Raw genomic sequence first — 18,738 nt, 5'->3', positions numbered from 1 at the left:
CTAGCACACACTCTGCCTGTTTCCTGCGGGGGTCTAGCACAGGCTCTGCCTGTTTCCTGCCGGGGTCTAGCACACCCTCTGCCTGTTTCCTGCGGGGGTCTAGCACTTGTTCTGCCTGTTTCCTGCCGGGGTCTGGTATAGGCAGTAAACTCCAGGCAGCACAGTACAAGGTGCAGCTGAGAGACGTTCCCTCTGTGCCGGATGAGGAAGTGCTCCCTCCAGTCACAGAGGCGGGTCACGAGGCTACCGGGCCAGGCTGCTGCTAACAGGTGTCAGGCCTGAGCTGTCAGTGTGGGGCGGGCTGCGGGGCGGGACCAGGCTGGCGAAGACGGGCGCTGGCTTGGGCCTCACAGGCCCTCCGGACACTCCGAGCTGCCATAGTCATGGGGAATGTGGTGAGCGGCGGCAGCGGAGACGAGGATGACCCCGGGATGGAGCAGGAAGAGATCGGAACGACGGCCGTGGACTCGGCGGCAGGAGGATCGGCCAGCCAGCGAGGACCGGCTCAGCAGGTGGTCTCCGGGACGGAGGCACCGGCGCTGCTGCCCCCGTCACCCGGAGCATTGCTGGAGCAGGCCCGGCTGAAGGAGTCCGCGGCCCGTGTGCGGGAGGTGGGGGCTCCGGAGTCCGTGGTGTCCCGGCACCACACCGCCCTGCTCCGCTCCCTGGAGGAGAGGCTGAGCCGGGGGGAAGAGGCGCTGAGCCGGGAGCAGTTCGTGGAGATGCTGGAGAGCAGAGGCAGCGGCCGGGAGGAGTGCGAGGAGGTAACCTGCCCTCTGCAGCCACACACCTAGCAAGCTGGCATCCTCATGGCCTCACCCCTGGCACTGTACCTGTGAGGGTCACCCACTATGCTACAGCACCTAGTACCATGTGTATGCTGCCAACCAAGTGCCATCTCACCAGTCACTCGTGCCATTTGTCACTGGTGTTTTTTCAGACATTTCCTATAGATTTCTTTATAGGGAACAATAGGCTGAAGAAAGGCATGTGACAAAAACACATGAACTTGTGACAGGCCAAACACTTCCTCAATAAATGGGTGTAGGCAGAATGACGGGACGTGTCTCGGAGCAGAAGGCGGATGTGATGGAATAAAAATCTGTTCCCCGGAAAGCTCCGCTCGCCGGTCCCTGTCGCTGTCCAGCAGTGACCATAACTACCCACAAGGGACCACTGTGGCCGATCTGTGGGTAGTGTCACCACTGGAGGACAGGTGCACAGACTGGCGAGAGGAGCGGAGGGGGATATCCCAGGTAACAGTTTATTTTATCACATCCCCTGTTGTTTAAAGGTCCTGGACGGGTCGTAAATTTACAAGAGGTACATTTATTAAAGGAATTGTCCCGTCCGCCTTCTGAGATTGAAGCACTCGCTTATTTGGCAATGGAGTTCTGTGTTCTGTTGTCGTTCCTGCACAACCAGTGCTCGGAACGCCACGAAACGCACTCCGTGCTATGGAGGATTTACTGCTGTGTGCCAGGCTGTAGTGTATTCTGGTATAAGTGGTGGTTTTGTTGCCCATTGGCGGTAAATCCTGGTCTTATCCGTTGACGAGTGAGACGTCTGTGCTGTACCAATGTTTGTTCTACATAGGCATCCCGCTGCTGTGTGGGTACATGGACTTCACCCCAGGAGCTGGGAACGGATGGGATTGTAGTGCAAGGCAAGCCGAATCCTGGTGGTCAGGATGGGCAGTATGGTTGACGGAGGGCACCCTGACATGACTGTACAAAGCACTCTGGTAACTATACTGTAACGAATCAAGCACCCGTGCCCATCGCTACCGCAGCGTCTAGTGGTGTAAACAGAGGGGCAACTCATGGCCACCCCATTGTATAAACGTAAGATCATTAACATTTCTGATATAGTCTGGGGAGATTTAAGGTATGTTCAGGGGTGAAATAAATGCTGCAGATTTTCCATAGAGGAATTGCATGCAGAAAATCCTCCTCATTTTAAGGTACCGCCCCGTGGGGCTGATTTGGAGTTTAGATTTAGCCACGATTCTGCAGCAGAAATGCCACCGTGGATTAGTTGCAGATTTTCCATTGATTTCACCGTACGCTTTGCAAAAGGTGGAGCTGTGGTGGAAATACGCAGCCTGAAGTAACATGATGCCGATTTATAATCCTCCCCACCGGTCACAACGCAGTATGTGGATGGGATTGCTACTGTAAAAGGCGGAGAATTTCCCACACGCAGCTTGTATGCCACATGTGAACATACCCTAAAGTAGCAGATTTTGTTGCGGAAATTTCTGCGTCTGAAAATCCGTTGCATTCATTTAACTGGCCTCGTAAAAATTTGTGTGCTGTCCTCCGAAAGAACCACATTCAGATGAATGGAACTGAATTTCGGTTGCAGAAATTTCTACAACAAAATCTGCTGTGTGTGTGTGTGAAGGCTCCCAAAGAAATCCGCAGAAGAAATTCGCCTGCGGTACGGATTTAAAATATGCAGCATGGCAATTTGTAATGCACAGGTTGGAATTTGCAGCGAGCCCATGGTGAACTGCAACAAATCCTCCCTGCGTGGCCGCACCCTTACTGAGCAAAATGGGGTACAAAAAGTGAAGTCCAACCTGGAGCACAAGTTTTAAAAAGTGTCTAGAAATGGGGATTTGACTTAGAAATGGTACAGCCACACAGTCGGGTTTCACCATGCCGTTCTGGAAGCCAAAATCAGGAGTGGATGATATGGCTTCTTCTCTTTTTGGAATTCACTCCTCGTTTTGTTGTCCAAAACTGCATCAGGAAACCTGACCGCGTGACCGTACCCTAAGGCTACTTTCACACTGGCGGCACGGACCTCCGGCATGCTGTTCCGTCGGGTGAACAGCCTGTGGGATCCGTCCTGCTGCTAGTGACCGTTGTGCCCCCGGACTGTCGCTCTGTCCCCATTGACTATAATGGGGGCGGTGCGGAGTTCTGGCGGAGGCTCGGCAGCACACGGCGAGAGGCTGCTGGAATAAATGTCGGACATGTCGCAGTCATTACAGTCAATGGGCATGGAGCGGAAGTCCGGAGGCACGAGCGGCAGGACGGATCCGACAGGCTGTTCACCTGCCTGCCGGAGGTCCTTGCCACTAGTGTGAAAGTAGCCTGGGAGTCATCTTGCTGGCCTTCGATATCCCCTGTGCTGCTGGAGAATGTGATTCATTTATGATGAGGTGCCTTCTCCAGCAGTCCAGGAACCTGATACTGGGGAAGCACAGATCTGACCAGTCACTTGTCAGTGAAGTCGGGATATATATCGAAGAAGAGGTATTGTCAATATCATCCCAGCAAAAACAGAATGACCCCATAAAACGTAACCGTTAATTGTTGCTATAAAACTCCCAAAATGAAAATAAGCCCAAGTTAACCACCCTACAGCGACCCTACTCTCTCCCTGCCTAGGAGCAGAACTGCCGCCCTGACAAGTGCGATCCCACTGTCTTCTTTGTTCTCCCTGTATCGCCCTGATCTTACTGGGGTATCCAGGATAAAGACATGGGGTCACCTACAAGGGTAGGGAATGGTAGAAAAAAAAACTGGACTGTGATGCTGATACACAGTAGGTGGGTCAGTCACTGTTAAAGGGGTTATCCAATCCTAAAAAAGCCCATATGCCGGGCATGTGTCGGTGCTGATCCCCTTTGCGCCGCTGCTGCTTCTCCCCGTGCACGGATGAAAACATCCGGGGTGAACGTGTCTCCGCCTGCCGTGTCGGTGGTGAGCAGCCAATGGCAGGCGGAGAGACCTTCACCCCGGATGTTTTCATCTGTGCACGTGGAGAAGCAGCAGCGGTGGCGCGGGGACCAGGAGCAGCACAGGGGGACCCGGGTAAGTATATTCAGCATGGGGGGGCCCCCTTTTTTCTAGGATTGGATAACCCCATTAATACAGTAGAGTTTAGGTCAGTTGGACACTGTAGAAGATACTGAGATACCACCTAACATAAAATCGGTCATATGAGCCTCAGGTCCAGTACATTGGTCAATGAGGACCCTGTAGGAAATATTAGACAGCATCTACCATTCCATCAGTCATAAGGACCATCAAGGCCAACGCGTTTCCACGAAGACTGTCAATCTTTTGGGGTTCATCAGGGACTCGGCAATGCACAAACAAATGGAAGAGCCGCTAGTGGGCTAGATGTGCCCCGTCCCGATCTCTCGGGATGTTTAGTCGGAGTACTACCAATATGGCTGCAGTGCCTGCAGATAAATGTAATCATTATATAAGAGAATAAAAGGGAAGCTGCGGCTATGAAAGTACTTTCAGCTCAGAAAGGACGGGTCCTGAGTTCAGTTCTGAAATAGGAGTTGTGAGTGCAGAATTTTACCCTTTCAGTCCCTGGAGCTTTATAGAAGCCTTTAGACAATCTCGTGGTGTGCAGTAGAAGTAATTGTATTGCTGATTGCTCCAGTGTCTGGGGGGTAAAATCTTACATTTTTGATTATGATTCACCATGAATATTACATACGTTTCCCGGAATTATCCCTACCCGTGTCCATATTACTTTACCATGCTATTTGGCCTGTCCCTTCCCTCTGCTCCAGATGAACTGGAGTTCAGCCATATCAAGAGCACTAAAACGAGCAATTAGAGTCCACCTAGATACAAGGGGCACCGCGCCAGGTATAACCAAGGCTCCTATGGAGGTAAAGAATAGGTTGCCTATGCCAATATTGGTCAGTGCAGGGCAAGGGTCATTTCTAGTGTCTTGTAAATGATGATGTTAGCATAACTAATTTGTAATATTTGCTTTTTAATCTTTGTACTAGCCAGTGCTGGATGAATTAAAGGGAACCTGTCAGCAGACTCGCGCTGCCCTAACTGTGTGTTCACAAGTAGCAGTTGAGTTGCAGTAAAAAAAAATGCAAGGAAACAGAATTATTTTAAGGGATACTGTCACCTAGATTTTGCCTATAGAGCTGCGCACATGGGCTGCTAGATCGCCGCTAGCGCGTCCGCAATATCCATTCCCCATAGCTGTGAGTGCTTTATTTAGGCAAAAAACGATTTTATCTATATGTAAATGAGGCAAGTAAGGAGCCCAAGGCGCTGTACTAACGTTTCTGGTCCCCAGCCACGCCCACTGTGAAGGAGCCCAGCACCGCTGCACATCCTCCGAATCTCCTAGCTCCCCGACATCACAAAGCTAGAATGCCGTAATCTTACGCATGCGCGAGTGCGTCGCATCTCACTGCCAGCATAGTGTTCCTTCCCTGTGCTGGCAATCCTGGCATCAGCCTCAGGGAACAAACTGTGCATGCGCTAGCTGCGAGATTACGGTGCTTTAGCTTTCTGATGTTGGCGAGCAAGGAGGAGATTTGCAGGATGCGGAGCGGTGCTAGGCTCCTTCACAGTGGGCGTGGCTGGGCACCAGAAACATTTATTTGTGTGTGTGTGTGTATATATATATATATATATATATATATATATATATATATATGTATATATATTATATTATATAAAATCATTTTTTTGCCTAAATAAAAGCACTCACAGCTATGGGAAATGGATATTGCGGACGTGCTAGCAGCCCATGTCCGCAGCGCTATAGGCAAAATCCAGGTGACAGTATCCCTTTAACATGTTTTGCCTGTAAAAGCAACTACGTTTTAACTTCACCTCAACCTCTATGTGTGAACACACCGTAAGCACGGGCGGCCTCCCTCTTGGGTAGCATATGCTTGTAGCTTTTAGGACTGGATTGAGACTGGCTGGTGTGTGGTCATGTATGAGTGCAGTCAGCATTCCTCTCCATGATTCACACACTTCTATGTCTTAGCCTTTTGCCAAGAACACTTTCCATCTGGGATTAACCATGGGCATCTCTTTCAGGCATTTGCGCAGTTTGACACGGAAGGCAATGAGGTGGTAGACTTGGAGAGCATGCTGGAAGCCGTCAAGGCCTCTAATGGTGCCAATCTTCAAGGGGAATTGAGTCATATTATCCGACAGCTGCAAGCTTGCTCCCTTACACCAGGTAATATTAGTATTTTGTTATTCAAAAACGATATATATAATTTCTTTCTTTTGGCTTGTGCAGTGGACCTGCCCACATGTATGATGCAAGCTGAGCCCTCCATTTTCTGATCAGCAGATCTTCATGAATAGGAGATGTCTTTCAGCATCCTGATTGTTCTGTTCACACGTGGCAGATCCATGTGCCTGCAACCAAAACAAACCCCCATTCAGATAAATGGAACAGATTTTTGGCTGCAGAAATTTCCGCAACAAAATCTGCCATGTGGGCAGGTACCCTGACCTGTGCCAGTGAGACGCTGGGCTGAAGAAACTAAAGGAGTTGTGCAAAGGTATCCCCTATCCACAGGATAACTAACTGGGACCTCCATCAATCCTGAGAGCAGAGGTCCCGTTCCCCTGTCCTAATGGAGCGGCAGGTCAAGCATATGCCCTACTACTCCATTCATTCTCCACAGGGTCACTGGAAATGGTTAGCTGTACTCGGTTATCTCCAGCAGGGCACATGCTTGACATGCCGCTACATGAACGTGATAACGCAGGACCCCCATTCTTGGGATTGGTTGGGTCCCAGCGGTTGGATCACTTAGTTTTCCCTATCTGAGTCAGGAGAGATTTGTATGGCCTGCTGAACTCCACATAGAAGAACAGTTTTCTGTAATCTAGTAAAATATCTTGCATAATGCTGCTGTACAACTTCTTTCTCCCATACTCATGGCCGGTCATTGCGGTGCTTGGGAGCGAAAGTAGCCAAGAACTAAGGGGACTGAAGCAGACAGCAGGAGGGCTTCTGGGCTCCTACAGGTTCTGTGCAGTCCACTTCTGCAGTTTGATGCTGGAGATGCGGTGGTCAGTAGTCCTTCTGCTCACCTAGGAAATTAGCAGATTGGCGTCTGCACAGTTTGTTAGCTGGGGATAGGGGTCCGATTGAAGAGTACTGCATGTATGTAACTAGCGCTAGGGGTTTTTAACTATGGACCAATAAGTAAGTCTTTATTAATAGTTGATAAAAAGACCTGGTGGTGGTCAGTCCAGAATGTCCGATGAGAACTAAAAAGCCTCACCTGTATGATAGGTGAAGGAATAATAAAGGAATTGTATACTATAGTATTAAAAAATTGTAAAAATAAAAATATAGGTAATAATAGGCAATAAAAATAAGATGAGGGTAAGGTGACCCTATTTGGATGATCTCGGCTTTGTGGCAAACGAGAGGAGTAACTCAGAATGCTGATAAACTGTAGATGACAGTTGATAATGTTCTAAAGGAGCAGTGATGAAGAAGTCAGCTCTAGACTTCGAAACGCTTTTGGGAAATCTGCATACAGACAATTAACTGACATTGTCTTGGAAGCGCTTCCAACCAAGAAGGATCTCCCAGGAGCACCCACTTGTCCGCGAACGCCGGAGGCCCGCGCAATACCGGCGCTTATTCAGCACCATACACGTGGGACGCCGCTCAGAGAAAGGCCTGCTCGACTCAGGTATATACACGGGAATATCCACTTCAACATCAGCGACAGTCTCTTCAAAGAGAAAGGAGACCGGTGAGCGACGAGACCCAGAGCAGACATAGAGAAAGTTAACACAGGCCAGCACATTGAATTCGGGTGGGACGCCGCCCGATCCTGGCCTGTCATCTATACCCCAATTTTTTGTACAACACGATGGTCTGTGAATTTTGTTGATTTTCTCACCCGTGACCGGCTAGCACCATCTGCTCTAGACCGCAGCACCATTTACCTCACTGTGTAACTGTCTATTGAACAAACCTATCGGGAGGTGACTCCGGCTAATAACAGTTACTGCAACAAAGTACCCAGGAAAGCACTACACACCGACAGCTATATCCTGCGATCCTTTAGAACATTATCAACTGTCACCTACAGTTTATCAGCACTCTGAGTTACTCCTCTCGTTTACCACAAAGCCGAGATCACCCACATAGGGTCACCTTACCCTCATCTTATTTTTATTGCCTATTATTACCTATATTTTTATTTTTGCAATTTTTTAATACTATATTATACAATTCCTTTATTTATTCCTTCACCTCTATCATACAGGTGAGACTTTTTAGTTCTCATCGGACATTATGGACTGACCACCACCAGGTCTTTTTATCAACTATTTTTAGTATTAATAAATTCTGCTTCTTCCTATATTTGAGTGCTGGTCTATACTTTCATTTGCATTATACTCCTTCTGACTGGGTGAGTCAGACCAGATCTAGAGCACCTCTCATATTGCAACACTAGTTGAGCCACCCCTTGCACACAGTCCTTAAGTCTTTATTAATGTTATGGAATATGTCAGTCATCGCATAGCTTATCATTATGATTTAAAGGGGTTGTCTCGCCTTCTACTTTCAGCTGGTCTCTAGACTGCCTCTCTGAGCTACAGCTGACTAATGGGCACAAGAAAGCAGCGCTGGCATAATGTAATCCTGCCTGTTGACTGTGCTTGCGCAGGTATGACATGTCCAGAGAAACTTAACTGGTTCTTGGACTTGTAATACTGCATTCTTTTACATGCCCCGAGCTGCATTTTCACCCCTGGAACAGCATGAAGGCTACTTCCACTACCTGGAGCTGTTGAAGACGGCATATATGAGGTGGCCTGGAAGGGGACTTCTGCGCATGTGCATCTATGCACGCTCCCGTTATCCTGGCCACCTTATAAATTACGTTCTGAAAGGGACTACAAAATGAAATTGAGCCAGGAGGCGCTAGTGGAACAAAGATTATATTAGTCAATTATTAATTCTAGCATTATATTCTACATAAATATCATTGGTGGAGGTGAGATAATTTCTTTAAGGTATTTTCTGCTGGTGTTTGTTCAGAGTACAAAATGCATTCATTTTGCCACAATATAATTAAACTTGTTTTAAATGTGGTAGTTCTTACCCACTGAGCCAAATGCAAGAAGACTATGAATTTGGTAATACCACAGCTGGACTTCATTTTAGGTCTCTCTCTCTCTGTTTTCATGTTGTCTCAGGCTTCGTAGACATATTCTCCAAATCGAAAGATCGTCTCTGTTTACATTCTTCAAAGACACTGCGGTTTTTGCATCGAAACCGAATTCCCAGTGCTGTGATCCCTTATCCCATGCTCGAGTGCTGCAGTAACATATGTAACATGAGGTCTTCTGTCCTGAAGGATTACCTTGATAAACTTTGTAAAAAAGAGAAGGGTAAGTTTAGTATTTCATCATGTTACTTGTACTTGTTTTATATATTGTCCATATCATATTCTTCTACAAACGGTGCATGCGGCGCCCCCCTGTAGAGTGCATGCGGCGCCCCCCTGTAGAGTGCCTATTTAGTTCATTACTCTCTTTAACTGTGATCAATGTAATAAAGAAACTTCATGCACTAAACATCAGTTTATGTTTGAGATTAGTGATGAGTGAACTTGTGTTTCAGGTTCGGTGTGCAAAGTTTGGGTTCAGGTTATCTAAGAATTTCGAACCCGAACACTATTTGAGATGTATTTTTATAAGGCTGGATTCAAACGGCCTTTCCAGTCTGTCTGCAAAACATGAACCCATTAATTTAAATGAATGAGTCTCCGATGAAAAAGGGGGTCTGTGTGTTATGTGGATGCAGACTGAAAGAGAGAGAGAGAGAGCGCACAGACAAATTTTTGTGTCTCAAATAGGCCTAAAATATTAGTAGAAAACTGAGAACGTCAAAGCTGCGCCATGAGCAGAAGATGTAGTAAAGCATATTACATAGGTTTCATCTAACGTTGCAGGCTATGAGCCAATTTGCCTGTGGGCTGGGTATCTCTAGGCTTACCCATGATCTATAACTTCCACAGCATACAGTCTGGATTCTTAGACATTTTCTATGGGAGGCCATTATATTGCTTAACCAGATATTTATTTTTATTTTTTTGTGATCGGCATATGGTCCCCTCAGTCATGATTTCCAGACATGAGACGCTGCTCTTGAACATCTGGGCAGTGGTGTGAACATTAACCTAAGGGTACATCCACACTGGATGTAAATTGCAATAGAAAAATACGATCCGTTAGTTAATTGTGCTTTTGTTGCAGATTTTGATGGAAATTTGTCACCTATTTCCCTCCATGCATGGTAGAGGATGAAATCCATACGGAAAATCCACTGTATAAATTGTGGATTTGGGCTAAATGCACACCATCAGGATTTGCGTGTGGAAATTCTGCAGTGTAGGTCATGTATATTGTATTCTTTGAGAATGCGAAATTCTCATGCACACGATGCAGATTTAGTTTATTTTTGCTGACCGGATTTTCTCCATTCACTTCAATGAGGAGAGTAAAATCCGCTTGTGGAAAAACCGCATGTAAATCCACAGCATTTGATGCAGATTGACCGCACAGATTTCCCTGCGAACACCTGCGGATTTTAGTGCGGATTGTAAATATACTTGCCCATGTGAACTATGGTGAGTATTTCCCATTGAAAACAATGGGAAGCTGTTTTGAAGTGGTTTTAAAGCATTTACAGCCTGTAAAACCCGAGTTCTATATGCCCAATTTTGCTGTTGATTTTGCCATGTGAATGAGGTCCAATGATATCACTAGGCCAGGTCTCCTAGTGGTTATAGTCCACGACAGGGTGGATTTGATTTAAATCAAACCGATTTAAATCACTAGTCAGTAAGGCTTGATTTAAATCATAGTTTTTTTACATAAAGATTCACATTTGGGCAATTTTTCTGTTGTACTTAGGAAGGAGAAAAAATAATCATTACCTTACTTAATAATAACAATTTAAATAGGATTTATTCAACTGAAACAATAACATTACAGCATGTTATTTGCTTAAACATCCATGTTTGTTAACTAATTTGGCTAAATAAAATATATATATTTTAAGAAACTTAGACTGTCAGCCCAGCCTACACAAGAAAAGCTTAATAATGTCCTCGGTAGCTCACTCGTCATCTTCATCTTCTTTGTTCATAATCTGGAAAAGAACAACAAGCTTTCCTGCTTTATCGGGACCCAAACGATTTCTCAATTTAGAATGAACGAGTCCAAAGGAAGAGAATATTCTTTCAACGCGCGCAGAAGAAGCTACTGCCGTTAAAAGTGAAATCATTACTTGAACAGTCTCTAAATCCAAGTGCTTAAGTGACTTCCACCAGTTCACTGGTGTGACTTTCGTTAAAATATCTTCAGCAAACATATATTTCTTGAATGGTTCCCCCTTGGCTTTGAAGTTCATTATAGTTGGCATTACAGATGGATGATTGCTGGATGCCCATGTCATAGCTAACTCCTCTTCCTCAGCACTTAAGTTTTGACCCTGATACTGGATATTGACAATATTTGCCAAAAAATTAGCTAGACACAGTGCTTGTCCCATTCGTTTTTTTTAATGCTTGTAATCTAATTCTGTCCATGTGTAGTTCTGTTTTTAAGTGTTCACTCAGTTCCTTCCAAATTTCAACAGCATCAGCAATAAAACAGCTATTTTTCTGTATTTTCTTTAAAGCTTCAGAGATGGGTTTCAGGATGCTCAGCATATGTTCAGCATTTCTCTTAAGCCCAATGTTGAGGATTTTGGCCATGACAGTGCCATCTATTTTATGTTGATTTTCTTCACAAACTGTCATCAGAATAGGCCAGTTCTTGATATACTGCTCAAAACAGTCCACCACAGAGTTCCATCTAACATCTTGTGGGAGTGTTAGCTTGGTTCCACCCATCCTTTTCAGAGCTGCTGCAGCAAAATGATTGTTACGGAAGTATTTAGCAATTTCAACAACATTAGTCTTTATTTCTGGAACACTTAAGTCTTTGGCTAAGAGGTGCAGCAAATGAGCACTGCAACCATATGTTATTAGCTTTGTATTCCCTTCCTGCTATTTTAAATTTCTTCTCATCTTGGATACATTTGCAGCATTGTCTGTGACCAATATATAAACTAATATATTTTCCTCAAAAAGCATTTTATATTACAAAATCAGATTATTTTTTATTTTTTTTCATTTTTTTATCCACCCTGGTCCACCATGACCTTTCACCCTTCAGTAGACCATGGATGATGTGGTCATGCACATTAGGCAGAAGCTAGTTGATGATTGAGCAGTCAGCTGGTGAACTGTAATTTTACAGATACCGGCATACACCTTTTTAGTCCATATTGGGCGTTACAATGAAACCTGAAGATGGACGAAAGATCTTTTTGAGAACGTTCTTGCAGAAAAAGATTGTGGTCCACAAATATTCTTTCTTAAAAGAAAAGCTATTTCATCTGACTATGTGATGAAAATAGGTTGTCTTCCATCAGCTAAAAGTCATTCATTGATAAATTTCACCCGATGAATGATTGTTGTGGTTGAAATTGTCTGTTTTGGTCAACTTTAGATTTGTGTATGACCACCTTAAAGGGGTTGTCCGGGTTCAGAGCTGAACCTGGACATACCCTTATTTTCACCCAGGCAGCCCCCCTGAGGCTAGCATCAGAGCATCTCCTGATAGATCACGCAGGGCAAGGGCTCTTTTGTTTATCATAACACACTGCTGGGCGGAAGCTTCTACCCGGCAGTGTGTTCAGTGACGTCACCGGCTCTGATGGGTGGGCTTTAACTCTGCCCTAGCTGTTTTACTGGCTAGGGCAGCACTAAAGCCTGCCCATAAGTGCCAGTGATGTCACCGGGCTTCCTGGCAGCCCCATGGCATGGAGAGCCCTGGTACATCACTGAAACTCCTTAAAATGCCTTTGCCCTGCGCGATTTAGCTCAGGGCAAAGGAGAGCATCGGAGCATGAACTGCTCCGATGCTCATCTCATGGGGGTTGCCAGGGTGAAAATGGGGATATGTCCGGCTTCAGCTCTGAACCCAGACAACCCCTTTAAGTTGTCTTGCTGAACCAACTTTGAGGACACAAGGAATGTTGATGGTAAGGGTAGAGATCTTCTTTTCTAGACTGTTATTTCCCTTATTTTTTTGTATTTTGAATTACGTGGCAGTACTGTTCTGGAACTGCCCAATCTGACCGACTGCACATATTGTGTTTCCTTTGTTTCTGAAGCAATGAAATCCATGTAATGCTTTCCTCTTTTCCAGAATTGTGCTCTGCTCTGAGTGGCAGTGATGAAGCTCTGAAGTATAAAACAGTAACCAAGTGTTACAGTAACATTGAAACCTCATCAAACTCCTCAGATATAGACAAGATGACTAATGGGGAGACAACCTCATACTGGCAATCAGATGGCAGTGCCCGCTCTCATTGGATAAGGTACGCTCTGCTTGTCTTTGAAGTTTGGATTTAACTCTATCGGGGTGCTATACAACATATGATATAAAAGTGGTTGAGGAGGAAGGAGGAGAACCTGACAGGCTTCTGATGAGTAAGCATTCAGTTCATAAATGTTGCTCTTCAGGTATGGCAGCCATTCAGAGATTAGTAATGGCTTCAAAGTCATTTTCAATGAACAATGGTGGCGGTCAGCTATGTATAAAATGCCTGCAGCAACTGAAATCTTTGATAATGTTAGCCAAAATGTACAAAGTTAAAGGGCTTGTCCAGATGTAGAAAAACATGGCCACTTTCTTGCTAAAACAGCACCACACCTGTCCACTAGTTGTGAGGTATTGCAGCTGTGCCCATTGACTCCAATGGTGCTGAGCTGCAATATGAGACACGACCCATAGACAGGCGTAGTGCTGTTTTTGAAAGAAAGCAGCCATGTGTTTCTAATCCTGGACAACCCCTTTAAAGTCAGAAATGAGTCAGACACCATATAGTACATGACAATCTATTTCTAACAAAGCCAGAATCGGCACTGTACCTCACATGGATCCAGAGATCTCCCCATTTACTGCTCCAATTGCTCTGCTAGATTTATATCAAGGTGGCAGCTTAACGGGAGTTTCCTTTCTGCTGCAGCTCAGGGGGGGGGGGGGGGGGCATTTCCTTTCTGCCGCAGCTTTCTCCCTATAACGGCTTAGGAGGCAGCTGAAGGATGAAACTGAGCATGTGCGGCCTTCTCAGTGAGCCAAAGTAATGAGAGAAAAACAGAAAGTAGTGCTATACAGATACATTTTATTGAATAACTCACTGGCTATACTAAAAGTGTAAAATTTTCCGTTGGTGTACCGCCTTAATCCCTTGATGGTAGTCAATAAAGAAACCCGCTTTATGAGTGGAACTCCACCACTGATCCAGCAAGTAATATCTCTAATAATACCTGGCTATGCCAATGTCTCCTGAACTGAAGTAGCCCCTTGAATCATCTCTCGAGTTAGGGCCCTAAGTGGATCAAGGATACTTTTGTTAGAATATTTTTTTTCTACTTTCGCTTTTATTTTTAGTATCATGCACGTAATCTTTTCAATGTTTTTCTGTCATATATAGTGTGTATATGTATGTATGTGTGGTGTATATGTATGTGTGTGTGTGGTATGTATGTATGTGTATATATATATATATATTTTATTTATAATTCTGCCTTCCGTGGTTACGTATTTGATTCAGTATCTGTTTCCTGTTAGTTGTATTCATTTTCTGTTCTTATCGGAGAAACTGCATCTATTTTTTTACAGCTAATATCTTCATTTCCCATAGGTTGCGAATGAAATCTGATGTTGTATTGAGGCACCTATCAATTGCTGTGTGCGCTGCAGACCAGAGCTACATGCCCCAGCAAGTGGCTGTTGCAGTGGGACGAAACCCCAGCAGTCTGCAGGAAGTTCGAGAGGTCCACATTCCCAGCCATATTACAGGCTATGTGACATTGCTGGAAAATGCTAACATAAGTCAGATGTGTGAGTCCAGTAAATCCACTGCTTTGTCTTATGTTATGGATATGTGCTGTTTGCAGAGATTTCAATACATGTTTATCTCACGCTGTAACATAAAACTACAAGGATGAGGGCTCCTTTAATGACTGATAAAGCTGACAGCTTCTTCCTGTTCTGGGTTGTAGAAATTGGTGGCATACCTCTGGCGCCAGCTGAGACAAGCTGATCTGCAGGGGTGTTGGGTGTCGGTACCCTGAGGGTAACACAGCAGACCGCTTCTGATTACTGTGTAATGTGCTGCAGCTCAGCTCCCATTCAGGACTTGCACTTATAAGGAGTTTGGCGGTCTTACTGTACATTTATCACTTATACTGTGGATAGGTGATAAATGTTGCTCCTGGACGAACAGTTTTAGGCCAGTTTCAGACTGGAAACACGCTTGGTGCAGGAGCAGTATTTCCCAGACTGAACACTGCTTCTCTGAACTGAACTTGCAGCGTCATAATGATTTATGATGCTGTGAATTTCTGTATCTCACCGCAGGTCTACTATACTGTAGTTACAGCATTATGTAAGGACAGTCCAGTAGACCTGCGGTGAGACAAGAATTCACAGCCTCATAAATCTTGATGCTTCTGTGAGGTTACTTCAGAGAAGTAGTGTTCAGTCTGGGAAATACTGCTCCCGCACAGACCCTGCTTCCCAGACTGAATACGCATGTGTGAAAATGGTTTTAGTATTCAATTTCATCTGATAATTGGACCACAGAGTGTCTTTTTACATGCACTGCTACTTTAAAACTTTTAAAACTTTTATTTTATTCTCATTATTAAATGAAGAGCTCCTTTTAGTAATTGCAATTTGTGATTTACTATAAGGCTATTTAAAATATTCAGTAGAATTGTAGCAATTGCCTTTTTTCAATTCCCACAAGATATATCTATCTGTCTATATCTATCTTGTGGGAATTGAAAAAGGCAATTGCTACAATTCTACAGAATATTTTAAATAGCCTTATAGTAAATTGCAATTACTAAAAGGAGCTCTTCATTTAATGAGAATAAAACTTCATTTTTATTTTAAAGTAGCAGCGCATGTAAAAAGACACTCTGTGGTCCAATGACCAGATTAGTAATGAGCAAATTAACTTCAGATGAAACTTCCGAAGTCGATTCGCATAAAATTTCATTCTAATACTGTACGGAGCAGGAGCTCCTTAACAGTATTAGAATGTATTGGCTCCGATGAGCCGATGTTATTGCTTCACGAAGTCTTGCGGGACTTCGCGCAATAACTTCCTAAATTAATTTGTACTGTAAAAAAACAATTCTCGCCCAATTCCTTGGGGGACACAGGAAACCTTGGGTATAGCTCAACTCCCTAGGAGGCGTGACACTAAGTGAAAAACTGTTAAGCCCCTCCTCCAGCAGCTATACCCTCAGCCTGGAGAGAGAGACTACCAGTTTTTTGCTTAGTGTCAAGGAGGCAAGACACTCTCTGCTCAAAATTATTTTTTTTTCTTTTATTTTTTTATTTTCTCTATTTACACAGGGACAACAGAGACGCCTGGACCTCTCTGTTTCTCCTGGGGTCGAGCTGCGCCAGTGCCGGCTATCCGCACTGCTGCCTCCCCCACTGAAGAAAAGGAGGACCAGGGCAGCCTAGCTCCCCTGCATCCTGCCAGCGCAAGGGTCGCCCACACGCAAGCCCCTCTCCAGCTTCCTGCCACTTCGGTGCCAGTGGCTGAAGGGGCGACCCTGCTGGATGGACAGAGGGTGAAGACTTCAGGATGGTGAGAGTGGCTGTTCCAGCCCTGCTCCTGCTCCCCACCACCCTTCTCCCTCTCTCCCCCTCTTCTCCTCTCTTTCTCCCCTCTCATTCCGTTCCCTACCTGCATGGTGCTCCTCACACCTCTTTAGTGTGCCTTAGGCACTTTTGACGGTACATTTTGTGTGGGGGGAATACTGGCATAGGGGGATGCAGGGGAGACGATCGGGGAGGAGGGCCTTTACTGCATCTGCGGCGGCCGTGTGCACTCTTCCTAGGTCCGGGCAGGCGAGTGGCGGCGCACTCATGTTCCGGCCTACAATGCGTCTGCCGCTCTGGGCTTGCGGCGGCGCGTTCATTACTGGGTCATTCTGGCATTGTCGTTCGCCTCCGCTTATGGGAGGCGGACTGGCGGGTCCTTCGCTCATGTCTTTTTTTTTTTTCTGTCCGGCTACTGGACAGTTCTAAGCGGAGGTTCGGCGGCATGCTTGAATCGCGCGTGCGACGATTCCGCGGGGGGCGGAGCTTCGTTCCCGCTTCTCCTTGCATGCCTGACAAACTCTATGGCGGGGGGCAGAGCTTCTTTTCCCGCTCCTCGTTTGTCCCGCCTCCTTTTTCTTCATACGTGCCTGACTTGCTCTTGCTGGAACGGATCGTTTTACACACTGGTGCCTGCTGCCTGCAACTGCTGTCTGCTCCAGCTCTGTGACCTGGTAGGACTGTTAACCCTTTCTAGTGCAGCAGCCCCTGGCCTGGACGGTTGTTTTTTCCTGACCTTCCAGCCAACATGTCCGATCCTTCAGTGCCTGCTGGACCCTGGTATCATACCTGTACCGCCTGTAATGCGCCCTTTCCACAGTGGCAGTCTGAACCGCATTGTCCGGCATGCCAGGCCCCATTACAGGGTCCGCCACCTGCTGTGTCACTCCCTGGCCTCTTGGATCTTCCTGACTGGGCTAAATCCCTTTCCCAGGCCGTGGTCAGTCTCACTGATGTTGTGGGCCGCCTTGCGGATGCATTGCCTTTATCGCAGCCAGATGATCCCCCTGCTGTACCCTCCGGGTCCGCTACCCTGTCCGACCCGTCTGAGTCCCTCTCTCCTAGCGAGGCCTCCAGGGCCCGACAACCCCAGAAGCGGTCCAGGGCGGAGCGCGTATCATCTTCGGATGCTTCCCTGTCACCCCCAAGGGTGCGATCCCAGTCTGGCCCCTCCTCCTCACAAGATTTGCCCTCAGAGGGAGAACTGGTTGATTCGGATTGGGATATGGACTCAGCCTTACCGTCCAAACTGGCTTCGGCCGTCGGCCATCTTATTGCCAGCATTCGTGATACCTTCAAAATTCACGATGATCCTCCTAGCTCTGACAAGGCCAGTGTGTCTTTTTTCCGCCCCAAGCAGGCGTCCGCGGTTTTTCCCCTCCATGCCGACTTCTCGTTGGTAGTTTCTAAGGCCTGGTCTCGTCCTGATGCGCGTTTTACTCCCCCTAAGAAGTTGGATATCTGTTACCCTTTCCCGGCGGATTGCATTACAACTTGGGCGTCACCACCTAAGGTTGACCCCCCCCTGTGGCCCGCTTGTCCAAAAGCACGGCCATTCCTGTGGCGGACGGCTCCTCTTTGCAATCCGCTGAGGATCGGCGCATGGAATCCATTACCAAGGGCATATTTGCAGCCTCCGGTTCCGCCCTCAGGCCGGTCTTTGCTTCCGCCTGGGCTGGAAAAGCGGTTTCGGAATGGGCGTCTCAGCTGGATCAAGAGCTTGAGTCAGATGTTTCCATTCAGGACCTCCGTGCTTTAGCCCAACTTATCGTTTAAGCCAGTAAATTCGTTTGCGAGGCCTCCCTTGATGCAGGGGCTCTCATAGCCCGTTCGTCTGCCCTGGCTGTTTCGGCTAGAAGAGAGCTTTGGCTGAAAGTTTGGACGGCGGACTCCATGTCCAAACGGTCGCTTACTGGCCTTCCCTTCGCGGGCTCTTGCTTATTCGGACCCGCTTGGATGAAATCATCTCTGAAGTCACAGGGGGGGGGGGGGGGGGGGAGAGTACTCATCTTCCTGGCTTCTCGCGCTTTAGGTCCTCCCGTAGGGCTTCAGACCCCTCGATCTGCTTCAGGTCCATCTTCTAATCCTGCCCAGGACAGGCGTATGAAGCCTTATTTTCAGACCCAGCCCTCCTGGCGTAAGTCCCAACGTGCTCGCCCTCCCTCGGCCAAGCAGAACCCTGCCTGAAGGTGCGCCCCCACCCACC

General features: G+C 46.5%; 1 protein-coding gene across 2 annotated transcripts in view; it reads left to right on the top strand.

The window, feature by feature from the left end:
- Window positions 1–224: 224 nt before the first annotated feature.
- Window positions 225–18,738, top strand: part of ZZEF1 (zinc finger ZZ-type and EF-hand domain containing 1) — a 140,934-nt gene continuing 122,420 nt past the window's right edge. For both annotated transcript variants that reach the window (XM_044285185.1, XM_044285184.1), the window contains exons 1-5: window positions 225–764; window positions 5,835–5,979; window positions 8,982–9,176; window positions 13,050–13,221; window positions 14,551–14,750. In XM_044285185.1, the coding sequence (XP_044141120.1) occupies window positions 384–764; window positions 5,835–5,979; window positions 8,982–9,176; window positions 13,050–13,221; window positions 14,551–14,750 (1,093 nt within the window). In that variant the 5' untranslated portion in view covers window positions 225–383. The remainder of the gene's footprint in view (window positions 765–5,834; window positions 5,980–8,981; window positions 9,177–13,049; window positions 13,222–14,550; window positions 14,751–18,738) is intronic.

This window comes from Bufo gargarizans, chromosome 3 (genome assembly GCF_014858855.1).
Source record: "Bufo gargarizans isolate SCDJY-AF-19 chromosome 3, ASM1485885v1, whole genome shotgun sequence".
Lineage (NCBI taxonomy): Eukaryota > Metazoa > Chordata > Amphibia > Anura > Bufonidae > Bufo > Bufo gargarizans.
This window is presented reverse-complemented; position numbering and strand designations above follow the sequence as displayed.